This window comes from Coenobita brevimanus, chromosome 112 (genome assembly GCF_032717465.1).
Source record: "Coenobita brevimanus isolate Jiangsu-jjx chromosome 112, ASM3271746v2, whole genome shotgun sequence".
Taxonomy (NCBI): Eukaryota; Metazoa; Arthropoda; class Malacostraca; order Decapoda; family Coenobitidae; genus Coenobita; species Coenobita brevimanus.
In genome coordinates, this window is record NC_137065.1 from 18,105,815 (window position 1) to 18,131,398 (window position 25,584).

Genomic DNA, 25,584 nt, shown 5'->3' on the forward strand with positions numbered 1-25,584 from the left:
TGTTCCTTGCACACCCTTGCATCTCCTCCTCACTCCACAAACCGCCTCACACGCTGCGCTTATCTCTTCCGTGAATATCTTACATACGTCTTCCACCCCTTCCATCTGCTCTAGCTCATACCTTCCCAGTCTTTCTTCCACTATGCTCTTATACTCTGTCCTCTTCTCACTATCTTGCAATTTCTCCACTCTTCTCACAGGAGCTGCTTCCTCCTGTCTTCGCCTTCGCCTCCTCAACCACTTTCTTTGCAGCTCTACCTTTAGTCACCCCATAGTTAATGTGACTGTGACAGTTGTCTGACAACATCTTTCATCTCTCCTCAGGGCCGGCTTTTCTGACAAGACTGGTCTCTGCGTCCTCAGTGTGGTAAAAAAAAAAAAAAAAAAAAAAAAAAATCAATACTGAACAAGTTTATTCATACTCATGTACCGAGTACCGAATACCGAGTTTTTTACCGGTACCGGTAGTGAAACTACAATTTTAGGCAAGAACCGGTACCGTTACCGACGGTAATTTCTGTGTACCGTGTGCCCACCTCTGTATATATATATAGATAGATAGATAGATAGATACAGATAGATAGATAGATATATAGATAGATAGATATAGATATTTATATTTATATATTTATTTATTTATTTATTTGTCTACATTTATATTTATGTTTATATTTAAGAACTGAAAGCAAAAATCTGAGTAAAACATTATAGTACAATGAAAAAATATACAGGAAATAATGGGATAATGAATCTGTGTGGTTGACATAATCTGAGATAAACTTGTATCATGAAAAGGCAAAGTTCTTTATCATCTTCATCTTTGTTCCCACATAAGGATCACAGAAGGCAAAGGAATAGAAGAAACCGTTATATACTACTCGCAAAAAGGCCACCTTCGGCGGCCTCTGCTCGATGTCAAATCACTTCCTATCTTCAGAAATGAGTCAGAATTCGGGAACCAGTGGGCCAGTGGCCCGATTGGACGGGAAATGGTTTTATTCATCAAGTTAGAGCATTTTAAAGATATTTTGCTCAAACTAAAATTTGCGCTACATGCGCCGTTTTTGCTATGTTACGGTAACAAACAAACAAACAAACATACAGAAATCGGATCATTATAATACAGATGGTTTATTTTGCTGTTGCCCGACTATGGCATCATAAACCCTGCATCCTTTATTTACAGAAGATATACTGTGACCACAGAATATATTATCTGATTACAAGACTAAGGTCGTACTGGAAATGGATTTGAATATTTCATAACACCTTTTCCTCTGCGATTTGTTCCGCAAATTGTGTCTCAATTTTCTCCTGTGTTGTTACTGACAGAAACTACATGGTATTTTAATTGACATAACATAAAACAGAATGTTAAGGTCTAATGTGCATAATATACCACTACGAAGCTCATACGCTGTCAAGAAAACTGCCCTTGACAGGTTTCTAGAACAGTTACAGAGGCAACAAAATAAATGAGGACAAGCCATAACACTACAGTGGCTGAGAGACAACTTTCAGCCATTAACCAATTATGTAACACAAGACTAAAAGTAAATCCTTGAAGGATGCAGTTTCCTGTATCAGAGGTGAGAGTAAACAGTTGGAGGGTGGACACAGGGCCGTATAAACCTCGTTCGAGGTCCAAGGATAATATAGATATGGGAGCCCTCTATCCAGGGCAGGGACCCCCATAAATAGATTTAAATGACCACCTTTAGGTCTTATATGACACCAGCTGCTGCAGTTGTCATTAATTATATATATATATATATATATATATATATATATATATATATATATATATATATATATATATATATATATATATATATATATATATATATATATATATATATATATATATATATATATATATATATATATATATATATATATATACTAATATAAATTCTCTCTCTCTCTCTCTCTCTCTCTCTCTCTATTTATATATATGTTACAGGGAATTTGTGTAATCAGTGATTTCATGAGATCCCTAGGGAATTCGAGAAATGAGTTTAGATTCGGATGGGTAAATTAAGGTTACGTTAATTTAGGCTTCAGCAGGCCCACCGAGAGGAAGGGTCATCCGGTGCACTGCTCCGGGGCCCATGGGGTCTTGGGGGGGCCCATGAGTATGTTGGGCAAAAAAAATCAAAACCTCTATTGTATAGTTTTTTTTTTCTTTTTTTCAGTAATAGGGATGAATTGGGCCAAGTGCCGGATTTAACAGGTAGACTGACTATAGACTATATATACGACCTAAGGGAGGTGGTATAGCCGTTACAAAGGCTGTAGGCTATATAGGCATGTAGCTCTTCGTGTTCATGAACGTCACGTGAATGTTTTGGGTACGCCATTTTCGTGTTTTTACAGTCTACTTCTCATTATTTTTATGCATTATCGGTATGATTGTAGCCTGTAGGGTTGTATGGACCTTATGCAGATAGTCATTGTTTACATTTTGAAAATGAGGCTAAGAGCAAGTGCATCTTATTAGTAAACAAACTGGGTTTTCTCAGAAGACAATGGTTGTTTTAGCTTTTGAACACAAATGTCCAAATTTTTAAGTGTTATCTTCCTGTAATATTATTTTCTCAAATCGCGACTTACAAAAATATTATTTTTTTATAATTTAAATGATTTCTTGAGGTACTTTTTGTTATGAAAGTAATCAAACGCACACACAGGCTTATAATGGGTCACACAATTTTCAAAGTAACTGATGTCATTTTAGTAAGATGAAATAACATGATCTGACCGTGCTGAACGTGTGAAGCCTTTTGCAGGCCACCTGCCTTGCATCAAATTAACACTGGAAGACCACTTGGAGCTGAACCTAACTGCCAAAACAAGAACAGAAATAATCGGAGCTTTGTCTAATGTGACATCCTTCATTTGTGTGATAATGTATGTTGTATGGTACAAAGTCCTAATTCCAACTGACTTCTGTAGTAAAGTTACTCAAGCCAGAGATTCTACACTGGATGTTGAAGTGTCAAACATAGAGGGCTTGCTTGTAGAACTGACAGGTCTCCGAAATAACTGGAAAGCTATGTGGAATGAAGCAAAGCTAGTTGCATCAAACCTGGACATCGAGGTGAATCTGTATCATGGACGTGTAAAGCAGCCGGAGCTAAACACAAAAGAAGATTTCACGATGATGGTGATGCCACAGTAGATACAGATTTACCAGAACAAAATGAAGCAGATGAGTTACCTGAAGAGGCTTATTTCAGAAAGTCTGTGTTTTATGTATTACTGGAAAATGTAATTGGTGGACTGTAAGATTCAAAGCTGCCAAGAATATTTTTGAAATCTTCAGTTTCCTCTGGAAGTACCTAACAATATCAGCAGAGGAGCTGGAACTGAAATCAAAATCACTGGCAGATAAGTATCCTGCCGATATCAGTCATGATATCGTGATGGAAATGAGGCACCTACCAACAGTTCATCGCTCAAATTTTGGACAGAACCAACTAAGCCCATTGCAGCTTTTGAATTGCTTGACAGAGTACAGACTAGAAGGGCTCTTCCCAAGTATCTGTCAGCCTGCACATTCTGCTAACAATCCCGGCCACTGTCGCCTCTGCAGAGCGCGCATTCAGCAAACTCAAGCTGATAAAAAATTTTCTACGAACAATGACCCAAGCACAACTTGTAGACTTGGCTAGACTCAGTACTGAGTTTCAACTTGCAAGATCTCTTAATCTTGATGTTGTGCTTCATAATTTTGCCAAGGAAAGCACCATTGTCTGTAAAATGAATCAATCGTATTTGTATTCGGTATGTAATCTTTATGTATTGTATTATGATTTTACTTACATTGTTATCAGTTTAGTGCTTGGTTATTGCTTTTCTTGTATTTTTTGTAATAATTACACATATGTGCATCATGTGTATGTCTTATCACTCTAGTGGATAAAACTATTTCTAGAAAACAGTTCATTTTGAATGTATTTCTAAGTTGTTGAAGTAATAAAAAAAATATGCTACATATACATATAGCATACGCCCCCCACCTCTACTTTTACCTACTGCAGGGGTGGGGGCCCCAAACTAGTCCTGCCCCCGCACATTTCAATTCTCTCGGCGCCCTGGACTTCAGTTAGGTTAGCCTGGGATAATCAAGGTTAAGTTTAGGTTAGGTTAGACTAGGTTAGTTAGGTTAGGTTAGGTTAGGTTAGTTTAATTTAAATGAATGCTAAGATATGTTAGGCGTTTATCTAAATTAACCTAACCTAACCCAACCTACTAAACCTAACCTAGCAACCTAAACTTAACCTACATTATCCCAGCCCAACGTAACAGCAGCCTAGATTATCTTAAGCTTAACCCATTCCAACTTAAATTAATTTTATGAATTCCCTAGGGATTTCATGAAATCACTGGTTACACAGATTATCTGTCTCACACACACACACACACACACACACACACACACACACACACACACACACACACACACATATATATATATATATATATATATATATATATATATATATATATTGTTATTATTATTATTATTAATATAAATGGGGGCCCCTTCAAGGGTGGGGGTCTTCGGCTGCAGCTTTTTCAGCCTAGTGGTTAAACCACCCCTGACTATCATTAGATTTAAGTGATGCCAACTATTGTCATTTTCATCGTTTGTCCATCCATTTATGAAAAGAAAAAAAATTGCGGCCCTTCAAAGATGGGGGCCCTTGACACGTGCCTACTATCCTCATAAGTAATCCGGCACTGGGTGGACATATGGAACGCTATAGTACCTGTGTGTCAAGAAGTATTATGTCTTTAGCACCTCAGTCTAGTGACGCATTTTATTTCCTTAAATCTTCGTATCAATAGATTATTTTATGTAGCTATGAAGAGATATCGTGTACTGGGGGGATTAGATGCTGCTTAACTTAATCTCTTTACTCGAGATACTTCATAAGGGGAACAAAATCATCTGGAGGCTGCAGGAATACTATAAAACAATGCGTCATGAGAATAAGGAGCTAAAGAGATGAAAAAAAAAAAAAAAAATCCGAGTCTAGAAATTCGGTAGTAAAAATTTATGTAGAGAAAACCAAAAGAATGCAGACAAAAGCATAAAAAAAAATGTAGGAAAAACTATAAACAGTTAGCAAGAGGAAATTATGGGAAGAGGAAGGAACTCTGACCACCGTAGGAGACGTAAAATACAGAAAAATCGATGATTTATTCAGCCAATGAAGGACTTACGTGAAGATCTATAAACAAAAAGAAATCACAAAATAGTCATCACGAAGAGCAAGGATCACAGGCAGGAGCACTGACCGTCATGGAAGTCATAGAGGTAAAAGACGAAAAAAATGGAGTAAGACACAACTGAATGGAGTGCCTTGTAGGAAGTTAAAAGGCAGCTGCAGATGAAATAGGAGTGGGGAGGTAAAAGGCGTAACTAGGGTAAAAGTCACGAACACTTACCATCGGAGTCTTAGAACAGAGATGAGGGAGGATGAGTACTGTATGTAAGTCAAAAGGTATCTAGTAATTGAACCTAAACCAGGAGACTCACTACAAAAAATGGAAAACGGAAGAAGAGGAAGGGATAACTGTGATACAATGCGTTATTACTGACCGTCGTGTGAGTCGTACAGGTAAATAATATGATCCCAGCGGTAGTGGTGGATGAGGTCAATGATGGCCTGGTGGTACTCGGGTCTCATCGTGGTGGCATAGTCCATCAGACCAGAAGACGGGTTCGGCACCTGGAGGATATAGAGAGGTGCATATATTTATATAGTTGTATATTTGTCTATCTATATTTATCTATCTATATATATACTTACCTGTATACTATATACTCTCTCTCTCTCTCTCTCTCTCTCTCTCTCTCAGACTGGCAGTATGTGGATATGCATGAGCACATGTGCAACTGACTGTGTTGAAAATCATGGCGAAACTCTGGACGTCAATTGCCCCTCCCCCCCGTGTGTGTGTGTGTGTGTGTGTGTGTGTGTGTGTGTGTGTGCGCGAACACATTAAATAACAAAGTTTTTGTTGATAAGGATCATTCTACCTGGAAGGTTTAAGGGTCTTTCCAGGAGTTGATCTCGTCTAAACAGGTAATGAAAGGAGTTAACGAAACAATGTAGGGCAAGCACAGTCAAGTAAGCAAATAAAACTGGTAATGCTTAACTAGGAGAACATTACTAAGATTTATTTTTCCCACGGTATATATAAATGCGAGGATGATATTTGAGTGTAATAATGCAAAAATGCAATGACTAAAAAAAAAAAAAAGATAAAGAAAATCCCTGAAAGGGGGAGGGAGATTTACGTGCGTGCAGAGAGAGAGAGAGAGAGAGAGAGAGAGAGAGAGAGAGAGAGAGAGAGATGGGATCAGAAATAGAAAGGTTGCACCCCTTTGCAATCCCTTCAATCTGATGATGATTTTATTTTATTCTTATCTTGCTTCACCTAAAAATTTATTTACCCATTCACTACAAAAGCGTCTTCTTCCTTATAGTCTGATTACTCCAAGGTAACTTTGTTAATCCATTTTAGTTCGATCTATATTTAAGTCTTGTTCCTCTAGATGAACTGATTCAGTGTAGGACAGCATTCGTACTGAAGGGGATCATTCCCTTCAATAAGACGACCATTTTTGTTAGGAATAAAACTATTCAGTAGATGCAAACCAGACATTAGTAAAACGTCACAGCAGTGAAGAGTATAGCTTAGGAAAACAGGTCGTATCCCTAAACTGAGGATTCGCAGGTTGACAAACTCTCAGATTCTGACGACAGCGAACTCATTTCTAATCTCACTGCAACATGTAACAGGTGGACAACCAGGCTAAGTGAGTGGCAAACCTGAAATGGGGTGAAATGAAGAGGCAGTGAGAACAACATGACAAACTGAAATTCGGAGACTCTCTGGGGTTGGATAGAATAAATCTGAGTGAAGAAATATATATATATATATATATATATATATATATATATATATATATATATATATATATGAGAGGTGTTTGTCCTGTAGTGAAATGAATATATATATATATTTTTTCCGACGATGGCGTTGATTACGACGGCACCAACAATGACTACCGGTATGACTGCGACGACGACAGTGATGGTACCTTGCTCTTCTGTTGAACATGTTCTTCTATCCCTCTGACCACGACAGAAATAACAGCCCTTTTATTGTAATGAGTTTTTATGGGCCAGTTATGGTTGTCCGTGATAAGCAAGAATGAAATAATACGAGTAAGTTCTCCATACATGGCTAATGCGTTAATGATTTCGGTACCCTACGTTTCTCTCCAGCATAATAAAATCGCCTGACATTTGCAGAAATAAAACACAAAGTACCTATTTCGCAGCCAACTATAGCAAGACGATTTTATTCAGCTTAAGAATGATCTCTCGTCGTTAAAAGATATTAAGATATTGTCCACTAACTCTCTAACACAGCGGTTCCCAACCTGGGAACCATGGGCCTTATTGGTAATAAAAGATATTATAAGGTATTTGGTCTGGGTAAAGCCTGACAGAAATCAAGTATGAAATATACCTTACTGTGCCAGTTTAGCCTTAAGTATATTGGGGTAATTACCGTTTTCTGCACAATATCAAATATTAAAAATATATAAATATACGATCTGAGTTATATAGGGGCCATGGAGCTTCTCATAATTTTCTCGGGGGGCCACAGGACCAAAAAGGTTGGGAACCACTGCTCTAACACCATGATAATGGACACCTGTGATAGTTGCAAACCACTTCTATAATATGATACGGGGAAATATAGTTGTTTAATGGTTAAGCAATTATATGACACCCTTATGGCTCACTCACTATCCCAGTACAGCTAGCTGACCAGTAATCTGCTCTGCCTCTCTGTGTCATACTGGAATACTGTATATATATATATATATATATATATATATATATATATATATATATATATATATATATATATATATATATATATCCTAATGTTGCCCTGACAATAAAAGGGTTAAGGAAAGTCACTGGTAAAAAATATTAATGAAAAAGGTGATATCGAGACTTCAATGCTTTCAGTTTGATTTTTTCACATTTTACCTTCCCTTTCATTCCTCCAGATGATTATATATATATATATATATATATATATATATATATATATATATATATATATATATATATATATATATATTTTTCATTCATTCATTGCCAGACGCCATTATCCCACACGGGGTGGCCAAGGGCTTAGAGTTAATTGTTTTACAGGGAGGGGCACTAATCCTCCACCAACCCCACTTGACACGTAGGGATGCCAACAGCATCTGGTGTTCCCAGGCGGTCACCCATCCAAGAACTAACCAGACCCAAATTTATATATATATATATATATATATATATATATATATATATATATATATATATATATATAAAAGCCTCTGTGGTACAATGGTAGAGAGTGCGTCTCGCACGCTGGTGGACGCGGGTTCGCCTGCCGCCAGAGTTGTAAAAACTTTGGGAAGCATTCACCGAGCCACTAACTGCTTTGGTGGACATAAGGGGTGCTGTGGTTGAACCAGTGTCGTATACTAGTAAGCTTGCACCCAGTTGGCTTAAGGCGGGTCGATTACACTCGGTTCACAGACTACACACACATCCAAAGCCACCACAACACTACAGTCACACTCACAAGCACTTCTCACCCCACATGCAGTCTCAACCGGACAGCCTAAGCCACTGCATAGAGATACATTGGCAGTATCGTCCCTGCTTCGGTAGGGATAGGCTGGTCCTGCTGGTCCTGGGGGGTGGTGCATCAAGGTCACTCTCAGTGGCACGCGACTGAGATCAGGCAGGCAGAGAGTCTTGTTTTCTGGTCTTATTAGTAATGGCAGAGTAAAATATATTATTTTTACATTATGTACACTGTTCTGTGTCTTCATGGTGCTCTTTGAACAGTATACACTATATGCAAACTTATTCATACCTTACTTCTCTACAGTTATAATATTACTGTACATATGTAAATATTCTGTAAAACTGTTCCTTTTGCCACAACTGTTCTCACTAATATGTTTCAGTGTGTGGTATTCTGTTAAGCAATCGATACAGAGACCCACACCACGCTCTTTGCGTATAATAGGCCCGCGGACTAGGGATGTGTTCTGGAATGTCAACCGCCTTTTCCTTGATGGACATTCTGGAATGTCGACCACCTTAAGGTTAAAGGCTACATCTAATCTCTCCAGTTTTAAAAATCTGCCGAAGAAACTGAATATGGTCACGACGAGTTACACCTTGATCCGGTATAGAATAATTTGCTACAATGATAACACGTAAGTTCCACCCCAAAACCCGATTTACGATGAATTTCCCGCTATAACGTTATTGCCCTCGGAAAATTTCGTGCGAAATGTCAGGCACACGCTAGGCAACTGTCACTAGTCTCAGGCAAGATGGCGGCCCCAGCGTCCAGAGCATTGTTTTGGTTCAGTTGCGGGCCCGCCACCCCTTCAAAGCCCTGTCTTTTCCACTCGTTCACGCGTGCCCCCCTGCTATCGTCACCTGTCAGCCAAGCATCGTGCAACAGTAGGCCTATACATCATGTAGCACCAGGCCAACGTTACGCAAGTGTGATTGTTGTATCGTTGCAACGATTTACTGTACGTGAGTAATGCTGCCTGTATTGGTGTGATAGTGTTTGTTTTGGTCTTGGAGACAACGTGGACCAACACAGGAAGTGATTCAGGTGGGTTGTCATTTTTGTTTCGGTCTTGGGTAGGTGACTTTGGGAAGTTGAGTTGACGTAACCCCCCTTTTATAATGTATTTCAATCTCCCGATTAAGGATAAACTCGTTATTCGTTAAGGTATAACCTGACGTAACCCCATCATATAACGAGTGGTGACTGTAATATCATCTTGAAGTTGGAAAAATAAAAAAAAAACATTAAAACCATTTAACTAACATTGTTAATGGCAAAAAGCTAGAATGGCGGCAAAAATTTAATTGATGTTGAATTAACCCTTTTCTCTTAGACTACAATGGTCCTTCCCAGTGGACCCACCACGTAGTCGGTTGTGATGGCCCTTCTGAAAGCCTGAAGGATTTTTTTTTTCTTTGTGCTCACTTCTTCCCCTGTAAAGCTTGATTATGCCCAGTGAATGAATTACATTTTGTACCCAACCCCCAGCTTCCCTGATTGTGTAACATCACTCAGTCAATCACTGACCACAATAGATGCACAATATTGCCTTGTTATTCCCAACTAACCCCCTTTTCTCCTGCCCAGCCGAGTGGGTTGCATGCTGAGCCAGTTAAAAGGAGCCAGTACTACCAGGCGTCACATCTGACAGCGTCTCCAAAGGGGAGGATTTGGAAGTGAGGAGAGAGAGGCTAAAACTGAAGCATATAACCCTGCCTCTCCCTACCCTTCTCTGCATCTCCCTACTTTATCCTGTCTCTCCTTACCCTACCCTGATTTTTGCTGCCATACATTTTCCTACCCTACCTTGTCTCTCTTTACCCTATCCCACCTCTCTTTACCTTACCCTGCCCCTCCTTGACCTATCCTGCCTCTGCTTGCACTACTCTTCCTCTCCTTACCTTTCCCTGCCCCTCCTTGCACTACCCTGCCTCTCCTAGCTCTACCCTGGATTTCCCTACCATGCCTTCCCTCTTCCTATCTTTTCAAGCCTCTTCCTACCCATCCTTGACTTTTCCTGCATTACCCTGCCGCTCTTTATCGTACCCTGCCTCTCCTTTCACTACCCTCTCTCTCCTTATCCTGCCCTGTCTTCCCTCTTCCTATCTCCCTACCCTGCCTTCCCTCTTCCTATCTCCGTACTTTGTCTTGATGTTCCCTACATTATCCTGCCTCTCTTTACCCTACCTTACCGCTCCTTACACTACACTGATTCTCCCTTCCTTACCCTGCTTCTCCTTACTCTACCCTGCCTCTCCCTACTCTCCCTTCCCTCTCCCCTCTCCCCTCTCCCTTCTCCTCTCTCTCCCTCTCCCCCATTCCCTCTCTCCCCTCCCCTTTTCCCCTCATCATCGCCATCCTCCTTCAAACCCCCAATCCCACCCTAATGATGGGTGAGGTAAGATCCAAAAAGCCAGAATAAAACTGACAGTGAGCTATTAACCAAAGTTTGCCCAGCTGAATAATCCACAGTCTTTTTCACTCACTCTTCATGTACCCTGAATCCTGATTTCATGAGGTAAAAAAAAAAATCCCTCCATAGCTTCACACTCACTTATTTGACAAAGTCAATATGACAACTCTCAAACTAAAATGGAAATGCAGAACCCTATTCATACTCTTCTCCACACAAAATTCATTCATCCAGCTCTATTTTTTTGTGCTTCCCCAGCCTTATAATCTGTTGTACCTGTATTTCCCACACTCTCATTCATCATATCTATCCACCTACTTCTAGGCCTAACGCTCCTCGTCCCACTTTCAAATTAAATCACATACACACATTTCACCACTCTGTTTGCACCCATTTTCTTCACATACCCAAACAATCTAATCACACTCTCTTCAACTCCGGTGTCCACAGACCTAAATATTCCGCACCTTTCATCAATCACATTATTCCACGTCCTATCCGCTCACTGGACTTCAGACACATTTCTCAACAGGCCCATCTCCAGTGATTTTACTCTTGATTTTTCAATTTCATATCACACCATAGTCTCACACATGTAGGACTGGGTAGGCACTAAACTTCGTGCAAGCCTCTTGCAGCCGCTACAATCAGACATTTGCATCTTCTCGGTGCCACTCTACTTTCCACTTCTTTGGGATATACCTCTTTCTTATCACTGCACACAAGTATACTTAAACACTCATCAATTCGACTTTCATCACCAGTCACCGTACCATCACTCTGGGAGTCACTTTCGCTCTCAACAACCATCACTTTACTCCTATGCATATATTTATTTTCAGGCTAGAACATTCCCAGACATCTGTAAAACTCTGCATCAATCTACCAAGCTCTTCCTTGTTATTTGCAAGCAGCAATGCATCATCTGCATACATCAGATTTCAGATAATCCATCTTTCACTCTTCATCATGAACATTTTTGTTGTCTCCAGTACTAGTGTTTTTACCTTTCTGAAAACACTGTTCATAAATCTATTCACTTTGAAGCCCATGCACTGTTAACAAGGATTCAGTACTTCCATAAAAGTTTTTAACGACACTCAGTAGCACTATACCATATACAGTATATGCACAACCTTTCAAAATCCTTTTCTGTTTACCTTCTCACAAGCCTTCTCCACTAATATCTGCCTCATTCCAAGTATTTGATGCACACATCCTTTATCACGCCTCAAATAGTGCTGTTAATTGGCAAGGGAAAGCCGATTAATACTGGTAGGGAAAAATTATCCAGTAATCGGATTCGTATCGGAATCGGTTGAGAAATGATAAAAAAAAATGATTTTGCTTTACCCAGTTACTCTAGACGTTTATAAATATTCTATCATTTATTCCTCCAACATTTTTCGTGTGAACTAAGCCTGTAATTATGATTACTTTCCAAAATACAGTAGTATCCTATATCCTGCTCACTGTCTTAAATGGTAAAATGCTTGAACTAAAATAAACGGCTATACTGATCACAGTATTATATCTCTGTGGTTAGAACGAAACTTGACATAAAAACAATACCTACAGTAGGCAGCGGTCTTCTGTCAAGGAGCTGTGGCAGACAGGTAGGAACCTGTGAGTCAGGCTGTATACCGGCAGTGTATACTTGTGTTCCATCAATGGCATGATTCAAGCTTAATGTTTACTCTCGATGGTACAAGATCTGTGAGCAAAAATTCTATTGCTTTTCATTTTTTCTATTACTTTTCAGTAAAATATATATAATTAAAAGTATGCACAACTTAAATATCGCAGCCTTTCTTGGACTTTAAGGTAGTTAGTGCTAAATCTGGTTGTAACTTGCAAATCAAATTTTGTTTATCTGACATGAAAAATGTTGATATTTTATTGAATATACATTAATACATTAAACTATATCGAAATATCACAATTCTCTTATCTAGTTTGTGTTTTTACTTTAAAGACGCTATAAAGTGGTAACTGTGCTATACTTTTACATTTTAAAATGTTAAGACACATTAAATGTCTATACGTGAGGGTTTATAGAGGCAGTAATGACACTCCCAAGCTGTCCTACCCATGCACAGTTTAATAGTGTGGCATTAACAGGAGCCGAATATCAGACATGCTTATATAATGTGAGGGATAACATTAGCAGCAGCCACACTCGCGCTCAGCTGAATAAAAACGTCCAGCGTTTGCTTGAATACAATCTTCGAGTTGTCCTGACCATGAGACAGTTAGTGTCCTGTACACACTCAAAATATTCCTGTCATTAAATACTGCAAATATTAGCATCTACCCAATTTCTGATTTAGTGTTTGTTTTTTCCTCAAATAATCAGTAATTTTCCCTATTTCTATTTTTCCAGTAATAATAGGATAATGATCTGATATTAATCTGACAGAAAAAAAATCACTTTCAGAGTTTTCTGTTATTAATTCTAAGCTGATTAAAGCCGTCTGGTGTTAGATGGAACAGAATGCCAGAGTTGTCCGGACCATGAATGTGAAGTAAAATGATCATTCTAAAAGAACAAACTTCATCTTTTCATTATAACTACTAAACAACACATTTCTTACACTACTCATACGTGTATCGTGAAATGAAGACCATCGGTTTCCTGTTGTTTTCGCAGCATCTTTTCCTTTAATTCTTCTTTCTCCTTCTTAATCCCCCTCCTCCACTAACGATCTATTTTTTTTTTTTTTTCGTCACCCCCTCCTCTTACTCCTCCTCGTCCTCCTCCTCCTGCTCCTCCTCCTCCTCCTTATCATCATCATCATCATCATCATCATCATCATCATCATCGTCATTTTCCGTTTTCCCTTTCACTTCTTATGTTGCATACATTTCACGTTTTGATGTCCTTTTCTTCTCATTCTCTTTCTCCCTCAATATTTATAAAGTACAGAACATTGCTGCAGGCACTGTCATTTTCTGGGAATCACGGCATAACGAACGCCTTTTGAAGGTTTTGTGTAAGAGTGGAGAGTATCGACTGTAATATACCAGGCTATCTCCACGTCACGATCACTCTCTTCTACATCATATGTTTGTCTCGCAGTCCTATATATCCCCCTCCTCTCCCTGCCTTTCCTAGCCCTGTCTCACTTCCCTCCAACAAGACTGAACGAATAAAGAAATAATTAAAAATAAATAAATAAATAAATAAAAATAATAATAATAATAATAATAATAATGATAATAATAGCTACAGCCCTCCCCCCCAAGAGGAGAATCACACCAGCCGCGAACCGATACATACCTAGCGCGATTCGGAATATGTCCTGGACTTGATCTACCTTCATCAATTTCGAACTCTTAGGAGATTTTCATCCCTACTACACATTTGTAAGATTTTGTGACAATATCTTCAGAAATCGCGAAGTTATCCTGGTAACAGACACACAGGCCTTGACCTACTTTCACCAGTTTCGAAATCGTAGATTTTCATCCCTACTATACACCTGTCAAAATTTGTAATTACATCTTGAGTGGTTGCAAAGTTATCGTGCTAGCAGACACACAGATACACAGACAAACAAATTGAAACCATACTTGTAGATTGTCATCTCTACTACACACCTGTAAAATCTGCGATGATATCTTGAGTGGTTGAGAAGTTATCGTGGTAACAAACAGACAAACCTTGACCTACTTGCACCAATTTCGAACTCGTGATCACTTTAATTCCCTACTACACACTTGTAAAATTTTGTGATGATAGCTTGAGCGGTTACAAAGTTGTTGTGCTAACACACACACACACACACACACACACACACACACACACACACAGGGATTCAACCGAGACGGACGTGCGACATCGGCGCTCCGTACCGAACCAACACGGCCAGTGGCATTACCTAAATTAGTATCTTTGTATGAGTCAAGCTCTGTACCAGGTTAGACTAAATGATTTTTCATTATTAAAAGGGAAAAAAAAAAGTTTAAACAAGACCTGTTCAAACAGGAAAAAGAATCAAAACCAAAGAATACGCTGAGTCATCTGAGGTTTGCTTAGACTACAACAACACGGGGATTGTAAGTACATGCTCTGCACTTTTAGTATTGCAAAATGGATACATACTTTAGTAAAGCAAATTTGGAAAAGAAAAGGGATAGAGGTAAAAAGCAAAATGATGATTTCTACCAAGAACTGGTTGAAGTGGAGACTCACAATAGACTGGTTGAACGTGTAAACAAACGAGAAATGGCTTTCAAAAATGAAATTGATGAAATAAAGAAGCAGATGCACTTGCAGAAGGAAGAAATAGAAAAACTAGGAAGGGAGGCCAATAAGAAAGACACAACCATCAGTGAACTAACAGTGGAATTGAGTACACTTAGAAAGAAAATGAGTGAAATGGCAAGTACAGTAGTCAATCACGAGAGTGTTATGGAAGAGTTTAAAAATGACACAGAGACAATTAGGCAAGTAAGCAGTCTTATTGACCAGAGCAGTGATATTGAGGAGAAGATAACACAGGTGAATGAAGCTGTGCAAAGCTACAAAAATGATGTGGAAACCACGTATGCAGAAATGGTGAATGTAAAGACTTAGAAACAAGGGTGGAGGAAAAAAGCATTAAAAAGGAAGTGAAAAGAATAATCCAAAACAATCCGAAGTTAGTCAGAGATTCAGTAGATATAAACAAATCTATAGTAATCACTGATATAGACGAGGAAGAAGTAAAAAATAAGATCACAAGAGACAAAAAGGAGATGGCAAATGTAATGAGCTTACTGAAAGAAGTTTCAGAGGAAATCTGTAGTAAAGACATAGAGGAAAACAAAAGGTTAGGGAAATATGAGAAAAGCAAGACAAGACCTCTAAAGGTGACTTTCCAAAGTGTAAACACTGTGGAAGAGATACTAAAAAATGCAAAGAATCTTATGGAAAAAGAGGAGTTCAAAAATGTATGGATAAAAAGATGTCTAACACAAGAGGAACTGGAATTATTGAAAGAGAAAAGGGAGGAAGGAAAAACAAAAAATGAGGGAAGATCAGAAGAGGAGAAGAAGAAATTTTTTTTACAAAGTAATAGGATTACAGGTACGAAAGTGGTACACAAACAGGATGGAATAAAAAGGAGGAAGGTAGTAGAACCATGTCATGACAAGTACATAAACAAGATGATAAAGTTGATGTACTCAAATGTGGATGGAATGGTATCTAAATTACTAGAGCTGAATGATTATGTCAGAGAAAATGAACCACAAATAATATGCCTAACTGAAACAAAATTAACACCAATGATATCCAATGACATACTAAACTTAGAGGAATACAATATATGGAGAAGAGACAGAAATTTAAAAAAAGGAGGAGGAATTATAATATTAACTAAGAAAAATCTAAAAGTCAATGAAATAAAACTAGATATACCATCACAAGTAGAACTGATTGCAGTAAAGATCAACACATCTGAAGGTAAAGTAATTGTAGCCAATTTGTACATGCCACCCAGATCAAACACATGGGAAAGAGATGAATATAAGGACCTGGCAGAGAGTACAATTCAGAGTTTAAGATCATTACTATATAAAATGGAAGAGAAATCAGAAAGAATTATACTAACTGGGGACTTCAATACAAATATGAATTGGAATACACTAGATATAATTAGCAAAGAAAGCTGTTGGGACCAAAAGCTCCTGGATCTCGTACAAGAGTTCTTCCTCATGCAACATGTGAGGGAAACCACCAGAAAAAGAGGACTTGATGTACCTTCAGTGCTAGATCTAATATATACAAGGCAAGAAAATGATATTGACAGTTTAATATATCACCCCCCACTCGGCAAAAGCGATCATGCAGTACTAAATTATAACTTCAGGATAGCATATGACATAGTAAACAGCAATGACAGTTACAAAAAGAGCCTAAACTATAAAAAGGAAAATTATCAAGACCTAAAGAAGTATTTCTTAGAGGCTGATTGGGAAAATGAGCTTAGAGGACAAGATTTAAATGCTGTATATAAAAAATTCTGTGAATTTTATGAAATAGGAGTCCAGAAGTACATCCCACAGCATAAAGAAGCAGATAAGAAAATACAGAAATGGTTCAATACAGAATGTAAAAAATCAAAAGAAAGAAGAGATTTGTTGTGGAATAGATACAGAAGACATAATAGTGAAAGGGCGTATAATAATTACAAACAGGCAAGAAACGATTACACAAGAATCAGGAAGGAAGCCCAAAAACAGTTTGAGGAGGATATAATAAATAAAAGTAGTGATCAACCAAAGCTGTTTTACAGCTATATCAGAAGCAAAACCAAAGTAAAAGATATAATACAATCCATTACGGACGAGGGAATCACTTAAACACAAGAGAAAGATATTTGTGAAGCACTAAATAAGAATTTCCAATTAGTTTTTACACACAAAAAAAATTTTGAGAGGGACTATGTGGAACATGCATGTCCACACATACTACCAGATATACAAATAGCAGAAAAAGTAATACAGGAGGAGTTAAGTAGATTAGACAGAGGAAAAGCAAGTGGTCCTGATGAAATTTCATGTTGGGTATTACGAGAATGTGCAAAGGAGTTAAGTAAACCATTATTTTTAATTTTCAAGAAATCCTTGAGTCAAGGTAAACTACCTGATATTTGGAAAAAAGCAAATATTGTCCCCTTATTCAAGAAAGGAAATAGACAAAATCCACTCAACTACCGACCAGTATCACTGACCAGTGTTGTAAGCAAGGTATTAGAAAAGCTTATAAGAAAAGCTTGGGTAAATCATCTAGAAGAACACAGTATGATAACAGAAAGACAGTTTGGTTTCAGAAAAGGAAAATCATGTGTTACTAATCTGTTGAGCTACTATGACAGAGTAACAAACACAATACAGGAAAGGGAAGGATGGGTGGACAGTATCTATTTAGATTTCAAGAAAGCTTTTGACACAGTACCACACCAAAGACTTTTATGGAAACTGTACCATCAAGGAGGAATTAGAGGCAAACTGTTTTGTTGGATGCAAGACTTTCTCATACAAAGAGAAATGAGAACAGTACTAAGAGGAAACTACTCATCATGGAAAGAAGTGACTAGCGGAGTACCACAGGGTTCAGTGCTGGCACCAATCATGTTTTTAGTGTATATAAATGATATAAACAGTAACACTGGAAATGAGAGCTATCTGAATATGTTTGCAGATGATGCAAAAATACAAAGGAGAACTACTAACACAGACTCTTGTAAAGAGCTACAAGAAGAATTAAATAAACTTCATGAATGGAGTAGTACATGGCAAATGGAATTCAATGTGGACAAGTGTCATGTAATCAAGTTTGGTAAAAGTGGAAAAAGACCTGATTGGGATTATAAGTTAGGAAATAAAACCCTATACACATCAGAAAGAGAGAAAGACCTAGGTGTGATTATCAATAACAGACTATCTCCGGCTGACCATATCAGCGAGAAGGTACGGAACATGTATACACAGCTTGCAAATATGAGAATAGCATTCACATACATAAATGAAGACATGCTAAGAAGGATAATAACATCATTCATTAGACCAACCCTGGAATATGCATCAGTAGTCTGGAGTCCTCATCTCAAAAAGCACATAGACAAGATTGAAAAAGTTCAAAGGGCCGCTACAAGATGGATACCAAGCTTAAAGGACCTAATCTACGAAGAAAGACTAAATAAACTGAATCTACCAACACTACAGGAGAGAAGGAAAAGAGGTGACATGATAATGCTATATAAGTGCATATCAGGGAAGGAGAAAATAGATATAAATGATTACTTAACATATGGAGAAGCATCAGCAAGAGGACACTGCAAAAAACTGCATAAGAAGAGAGGTGATAAAGACGTAAGGAAATTCAGTTTCCCAAACAGAGCAATTGATCAATGGAATGCACTACCGAATGAAATAGTGTGTGCCAAAACAATTCAGAAATTTAAGGATATGTACGATAAATATGGTTTAAGACACGGAACAGTACGAGCTTGACTCATTCCTGTAAAGATACAATTAGGTAAGAACAATTAGGTAAGGTAAGAACACACACACACACAAACTGAGAACAATACCAGCTTCGCTATCGTGGTTGGTAATAAAAAAAAAAAATAGTAGTAGTAGTAGTAACTAGAGGCCCACTAAGGAGGAAGCCATACCAGCGGCGAGCCGATACATGTCTAGCGCGACTCGGAATATATCTTTGACCTTCACCTACTTTCACCAATTTTGAACTCGTAGGAGATTTTCATCCCTACTACACACCTGCTTTAAATTTCTTTGGTGGTATCTTGAGCGGCTGCGAAGTTATCGTGGTAACAGAAAGACAGACCTTGACCTACTTTCATCAGTTTCGAACTCGTAGGAGATTTTTATTTCTACTACTAACCTGTAAAATTTTGTGATAATATCTTCAGCGGTTGCGAAGTTATCGTGCTAACAGACACACGGACCTTGACCTACTTTCACCGATTTTTAACTCGTAATCAGTTTTTCCCTACTACGCACTAGTAAAATTTTATTATGATAGCTCGAGCGGTTGCGAAGTTATTGTGCTAACGACACACACACACACACACACACACACACACACACACACAGAAACTGAAAACAATACCAGTTTCGCTATCGCGGCTGGTAATAATAATAATAACAGTTAAATGAGTAATGGATGTACTCACATTTTCAGGGAACCATGGGGTAACGAATGGCATCTGGAAGGTGTTGGCATAAGAGTGGAGAGTATCGAAACTGTCAGGCTGTACAGACCCTACCATTGCCCACACCGGCCTCGACAACTGACGGCAGACTGTGGAGGAAATGAAGAAAATATGTATTAGGACGAGAAATTTTGAATTTTTTCACAGTCAATATAAACATCATCATGATCTCTTCCTCATCAAAGACTGAGATGAAATAGAACCGAGGCAAAAAAAAAAAAAAAAGGAAAACAAGGACAATGGTCGTGACTGTTGGTTGTCCATTAAGCTGGTTAATTCATCGGTCTGTTGGTCTCCTCGCACTGACTAATACGAGACCTAAACTTCCTAAAGGCAGTGAGGTAAAAGCATAATGACGTTATGCACAAACAAAAGCATTTCATCTCACCAGACCTACCTACCTCAGGTAACCTTCTTATCACTTCTTTGGGTAGTGTTCTAGGAGGCATAATAGGTTTTGTAGCCCTGTCAGTAATCATGGTAGCGATTAATGTGAACAGACAGCACAGGATCGAAATGGTGTCTCGTACGTAAAGATACAGGTTTAAGGGCACCAAAACGTTAAAGAACCCTAGCTTTAAGCATATCCACTAAAAACATTTCTTATTCAAGTTCAAAACTACTCGCAAAACCCCGCCAACCTTCCTAGGAGTTCCGAAATCGAGTGGCAAAAATGTCGATTTTGTTGTTTATTTCTTGCTTTCTTTCTTCATCAATTATACTTCAAAAGGAAAGGGCGTACACGAGCGTGTGACGCATCCAACACCTCATTATAACTGGGGATATTTCTTTTCATACTTGGGGAAACATGAAAACATTTTGTTGATGAAAACATTTTTTTAGCCTGAAAACATTTTTTAGCGCTTCGACATCTCAGAATATGTAAAACTTGACGGATACGTGTTGCCCCATTTCATGTAAGTATATACGAATTCTGTATTAATAATCACGGATGTGATTCTCATAGTATTAAAAGTATGTTTAAAATCAATATGTATTTCATAGCTAGCTTCCATTAAAACATCATCAACTAGAAAACAAAAATCCTCCTCTAAAATTATTAAGACGGATGTAAAGAGTAAAGAAAGGAGAAATGAAAAAAGCACAGAAACAAGTGATCATTTGTGATGGAAAGAGATTCAGAATTCTATCCCCATTACTACATTCCACCAGCCACAATTGTTTTGTGAGTACAGTCTGGAATGCAATAAAGGGCAAAGAACTCTGAATCTCCTCCCATCCCAAATTCTCTCATTTTTCTGTGCTTTATTCATTTCCTCCAGGCACTTTTTCCATCCAACATCGCAACTATTGTGTTAAAATAAAATTTTTACTTTTTAGTTGCTCTCCGATTTGTTTTGCATATTACATATTATTCTGCTGTAGTTTATTTATATCATTTTAATATCAACATAGTTTCGATCAGTAACATACAAGAGGATATGGGTGTGTAATGTGCAGAAGTTATCATCAAGGAAAATGCGATACGAAATCCCCAGAGCCACTGCATTTCATCTGCCATTGTCAACTTCTTTTTAGGGAAGAATAAAGACCTTACACACACACATAGCAATGCCTTACCTCACCATAAGTAATCCTTTCACACACACTCTCTCTCTCTCTCTCTCTCTCTCTCTCTCTCTCTGACGTAAAAGACATAGCACTCTGAGGATCCTACAACACACTTGGCTCAATAAGATCGTCTGGCGTTAACTTTAACAGAATAATAGAGTCACCCCGATTATAAGATGGTTAATGGTGATAATATTAACTTTTTGTGGCCCCTTCACCCACTCAGCTGAGTAAAATCGTCTGGTTCAGCTTGACCACAATACTGGACCTTACTACAATATCCGAACATGAGAAGCTTTATTAAATTGCTAGTATTTAACATGCAATGTATTTAGGCTATCCTACACCAAGAACAATTTATATCAGCATACATTAATACTGTACTTAGCATATAAACACTCACATGCCCAAGCTCGTCCCCCCATCCATACCTCCTCTCTCCCCTGCGCACAATCCTTGCCCTCGTAACACTGCTCTCTTCCTATGCCCCCCCACCCCCTGCCCCTATGTACCTAATCTCTCTTTCAGAATCTTTCCTCCCTCCCCCACTCTTTTCACACCTCTCCCCTTTTCCCCTTCCACGTCTCCCATCCCCCACATCTTCCCTCTCCCCACCACACCCGCCTCTCCTCTCTCTCCCCCTTCATCTCTAATTTTCTCTCCTCTCCTCTCTCTCTTTCCAATCCTGCCTCCCCAGTGCTCATCTATCCGCTAACACTGCCTAATTCTGTGCATGCGGTGACGAAAAGTATTAGATTATTCTTGCCACCTCCAAATTATTTTATTCAAATTGGGAAGGCCTCTTATAGTGAAGTTGTTTATGACGACTATTTATAAGACTTTCAGTTGAAAAAATCTGGTCTAAGTTGAATAAAATAATCTGGTGGCGACAAACATTAAATTTAAATTACGTCATCAAAATGAACGTTTGAAGCTTCCTCCTACCTTTTAAACTTCCCAATTTTTCTTGTACCTAGCCTCTCCCCCCACCCCAACCTCCTTCCCTTCCTATCAGCCTCACCCTGCCTCAAAAGCTCCTCCAGCCAGTTAGACTATCCCTCAAGCTTTCTTTCACCTTAAACCTCGATAGCTTGTACTGGTCACGCTGTGGTTACGCTTTTTTTTTCCCCTCACCTCGTAACCTCATATTTTCAGCCAGCCATACTCATTAAAGCTCGCGAAATTTCTGGCACCATGCATCTGGAGGAGTTAGCCTGACTGTAAGAAAATTAGATTCTCTGGCTGCTCAGCCAAGTTCTCAGTTATGGAGACAGATTATCTCTGCATTTGAATTTGTGGGTTAAAATGGTTCTCACTGACTCCAATAAGTCCACACAGGTACATATGAACAGATTATTTACTTGTCAGCCATGCACAAAATTACATTCACCATAAACTCCCTCTTGCACTGCTATGCTCACTTTGTAATAATTCTCCTGTGTACTACACTGTTGCGATGTAATGTTATCAAAAACACAGAAACCAAGTGACTGAGCTTTATGTTATTTTTCTCGTGACGTAGTTAGGAACTTAAACCTGTCTTCTCTTCCTTCCTCTCCCCAACCCTCTCTTTTATCCCCAACCCCCCTTCCTATCCCCCAGGGGCGAGCAAGGGTAAAGCCCCTGCCCTTCTGACTTTCCATTTATAGAGTGTTCTCACTGATTTTTTTTTTTTACTCACTAATGAAATATACTCTAGAACATTCAGAACTGTTTTCTTTCTCTGTTTGTGCATAATTACGCGGCAGGATAATGTCAATGCCTGTCAAATTGATTCCTCTATAGTGAGCATTAACAAATCTACATTCAGAGTAAGGTGGTATACTTATATCATATTAACAGTATATATTTTTGTCTGCATTCGATTTATCTTTTTTTTCAGTCTTCAGATTTCTGTGTAATGTCACTCGGACAGCTCGAAATAACGAAACACTATGTTGTTTTCAATTATCAGAATGTGCCGTAGCGGAGACTTTTTTTCTACGAGAGAGAACAAAAATGTGAAGGTTTATTTCTTACAGGAATCCTTGTGTTATAGGAGGCCTTGTGTTCGAACAGATAATGCCATCGTGGCTAGAGCCCCTGACCTCCAAATTTTTCTGTGCATACCACTGCTACCCCCTCTCATCCTCCTTCCTCTACTTTACCTGCAACACTCCCCTCCCCCCCCAATTCCTTCCCTCTTCTCGCCAGTCAACATTCTCTTCCCCATCCCCTCCCTTCATGGCGTCAGAAGGTGCCAGTACGGTCGGGTGGAAGTATCTAAGCCTATACTCCGTTTTTTTTTTTTTTTTTTAATTGAGGCGAAGATGCACTCGACTTGTTGGTGATGACTGGCTGAATGCAACATGTCCGAATAACATTTACGAACCTAAATTTCCCTCTCAGATATATGTTGTCAATTAATAAGGCTAACGAGTAAACAGATTATGAAGTAATGTTGCATTCAGCCAGTCATCACCAATCTGTCAAGTGCATCTTCGTCTCGAAAAAAAAAAAAAAATGGGTATAGCAGTCAATGGTAGGAAGTTAATGATGGTTGCCTCTGTTGCAGCAACATTTCATGAACACGCTACCAATGCTATATGCTCTCATACTCTGTACGTTTATTTATTTGCCCTGTGTTAAATTATTTTGCCATAGTATTTACTCTCACAGCATTCTCTCGTTCTTCTGTGTTTACTTCTCAGGATGCATTGTTTTTTATACTGGTTTCTTTCACTTCACTCTGTATTCTCCCCAGGATGGTTACTGTTGGCAGGTTTTATGCTGGTTTTTGTTTTCTCTCTTACTTGTTAACAGTGAGGTAGAACTCAGCACTTGCCAGACAGATTCACGTGACTGTGGATATCTGTGGTTGGCGATAGTCGATATATAATTATAAGTATCGTATATTTATATATCCCCTTCAGTCACTGGATGTGCTTTGTGTTTTATTCTTTATACCATCAGACGATTAAACTGAACATATTAAGGATGTCTATCAGTGATTAAGTTAATGAGCAACATACCCAGAAGTTCTGGTTCAAAAAATCTCCCTTCATTTAAGTAAAGTAGTCCATAGATACGGTAATACGAATGGTCAAACAAAAGATATCAGCAGTCTAAAAAGGATATGCGGACACATTTTCGAATGGTAGGTTGCCAGAGTACGATAATGACAACGTCAGAGTCGTGCGCCGCGGCTATAGTAGGCAAACTTCATGCCAGCCGGAGAATCCACGCTAAAGTTTTCAAAGAGTCAATCTGTCACGTTAAATACCTCGTTTTAGCTGTATTTATAACAGCCATTAACCTCTTCTGTAGGACGATGTATTGCTTAGTATTTTTTTTTCTTCAGTCGACTAATTTACCTTAGGAGAGACTTTCCGAACTGGAGGGATTAGATACAACCTAGACTAAGTCTTTCTTTATAGTCCTTGAAGCAAAGTAATTTAGTATATTGGTAATATTAATAATAATATAACGGTGCATCATTAGACTGAGGGGGTTAGTAACTACAGGCCATAATATTACCATTAAGATCGCAAAAATGCAGAAAAATCCCTAATTACCTGTAATTATGACATGTGAACAGACTTCATTCCACACTACAGAAAGACCAGATAACATAAACCATTCACTGATTTTATTTATATGTGGTAGTCTCACATCTTTTAGAACAGCAGTGTCAAGGTGCCTACAAGGTCTTGGTCTTAAGAGGTGTTTAATTGACCTGAAGGTTTATTGCAAAATGTATTCTGCATATATGTGTCAACCATCGTGGCCACATTACCTTAAGCTGTTACCTCCACTGTAATGGGCTGGGGTGTGGGAATCCGAAAAGAAAATCACTGTCTGTGGTGCTCTCACATCTTTTAGGTTGGCAGCGGTGAGATGCTACGTGCCCTCGCTCTTAGAGGTGTTTAGTCGACCTGACAGAATACTTCAAAGTAATAATATAAAAATCCTTTACCATATAGGCTTTTTCTTGGCTGACTACATATGTGATTTAAGCCGAAAACCCACTCTACACCCTTAGTACCCCCATCCCCCCAAAAAAGCAGATTCATGAAATACACGAAAGTTGATTTTTGACAAAATAAATCCGCGAAATTAAATAAAATAACTAGCCCAGAGGCATAGGCATCACAAATGTCAATTGGCAATACAGAATCTGCGGGACTGCGTGGCAAATATGAA

General features: G+C 38.5%; 1 protein-coding gene across 1 annotated transcript in view; it reads right to left on the reverse strand.

Annotated features, from left to right (window-relative positions):
* The window catches only part of LOC145418128 (glutamate receptor 1-like), a 722,099-nt gene that overhangs the window by 615,890 nt on the left and 80,625 nt on the right, over positions 1-25,584 (reverse strand). The window contains exons 3-4 of the mRNA XM_080286652.1: positions 19,792-19,919; positions 5,612-5,741 (exon numbers count right to left, since the gene is read on the reverse strand). Coding sequence (XP_080142778.1) covers positions 5,612-5,741; positions 19,792-19,919 — 258 coding nt within the window. The remainder of the gene's footprint in view (positions 1-5,611; positions 5,742-19,791; positions 19,920-25,584) is intronic.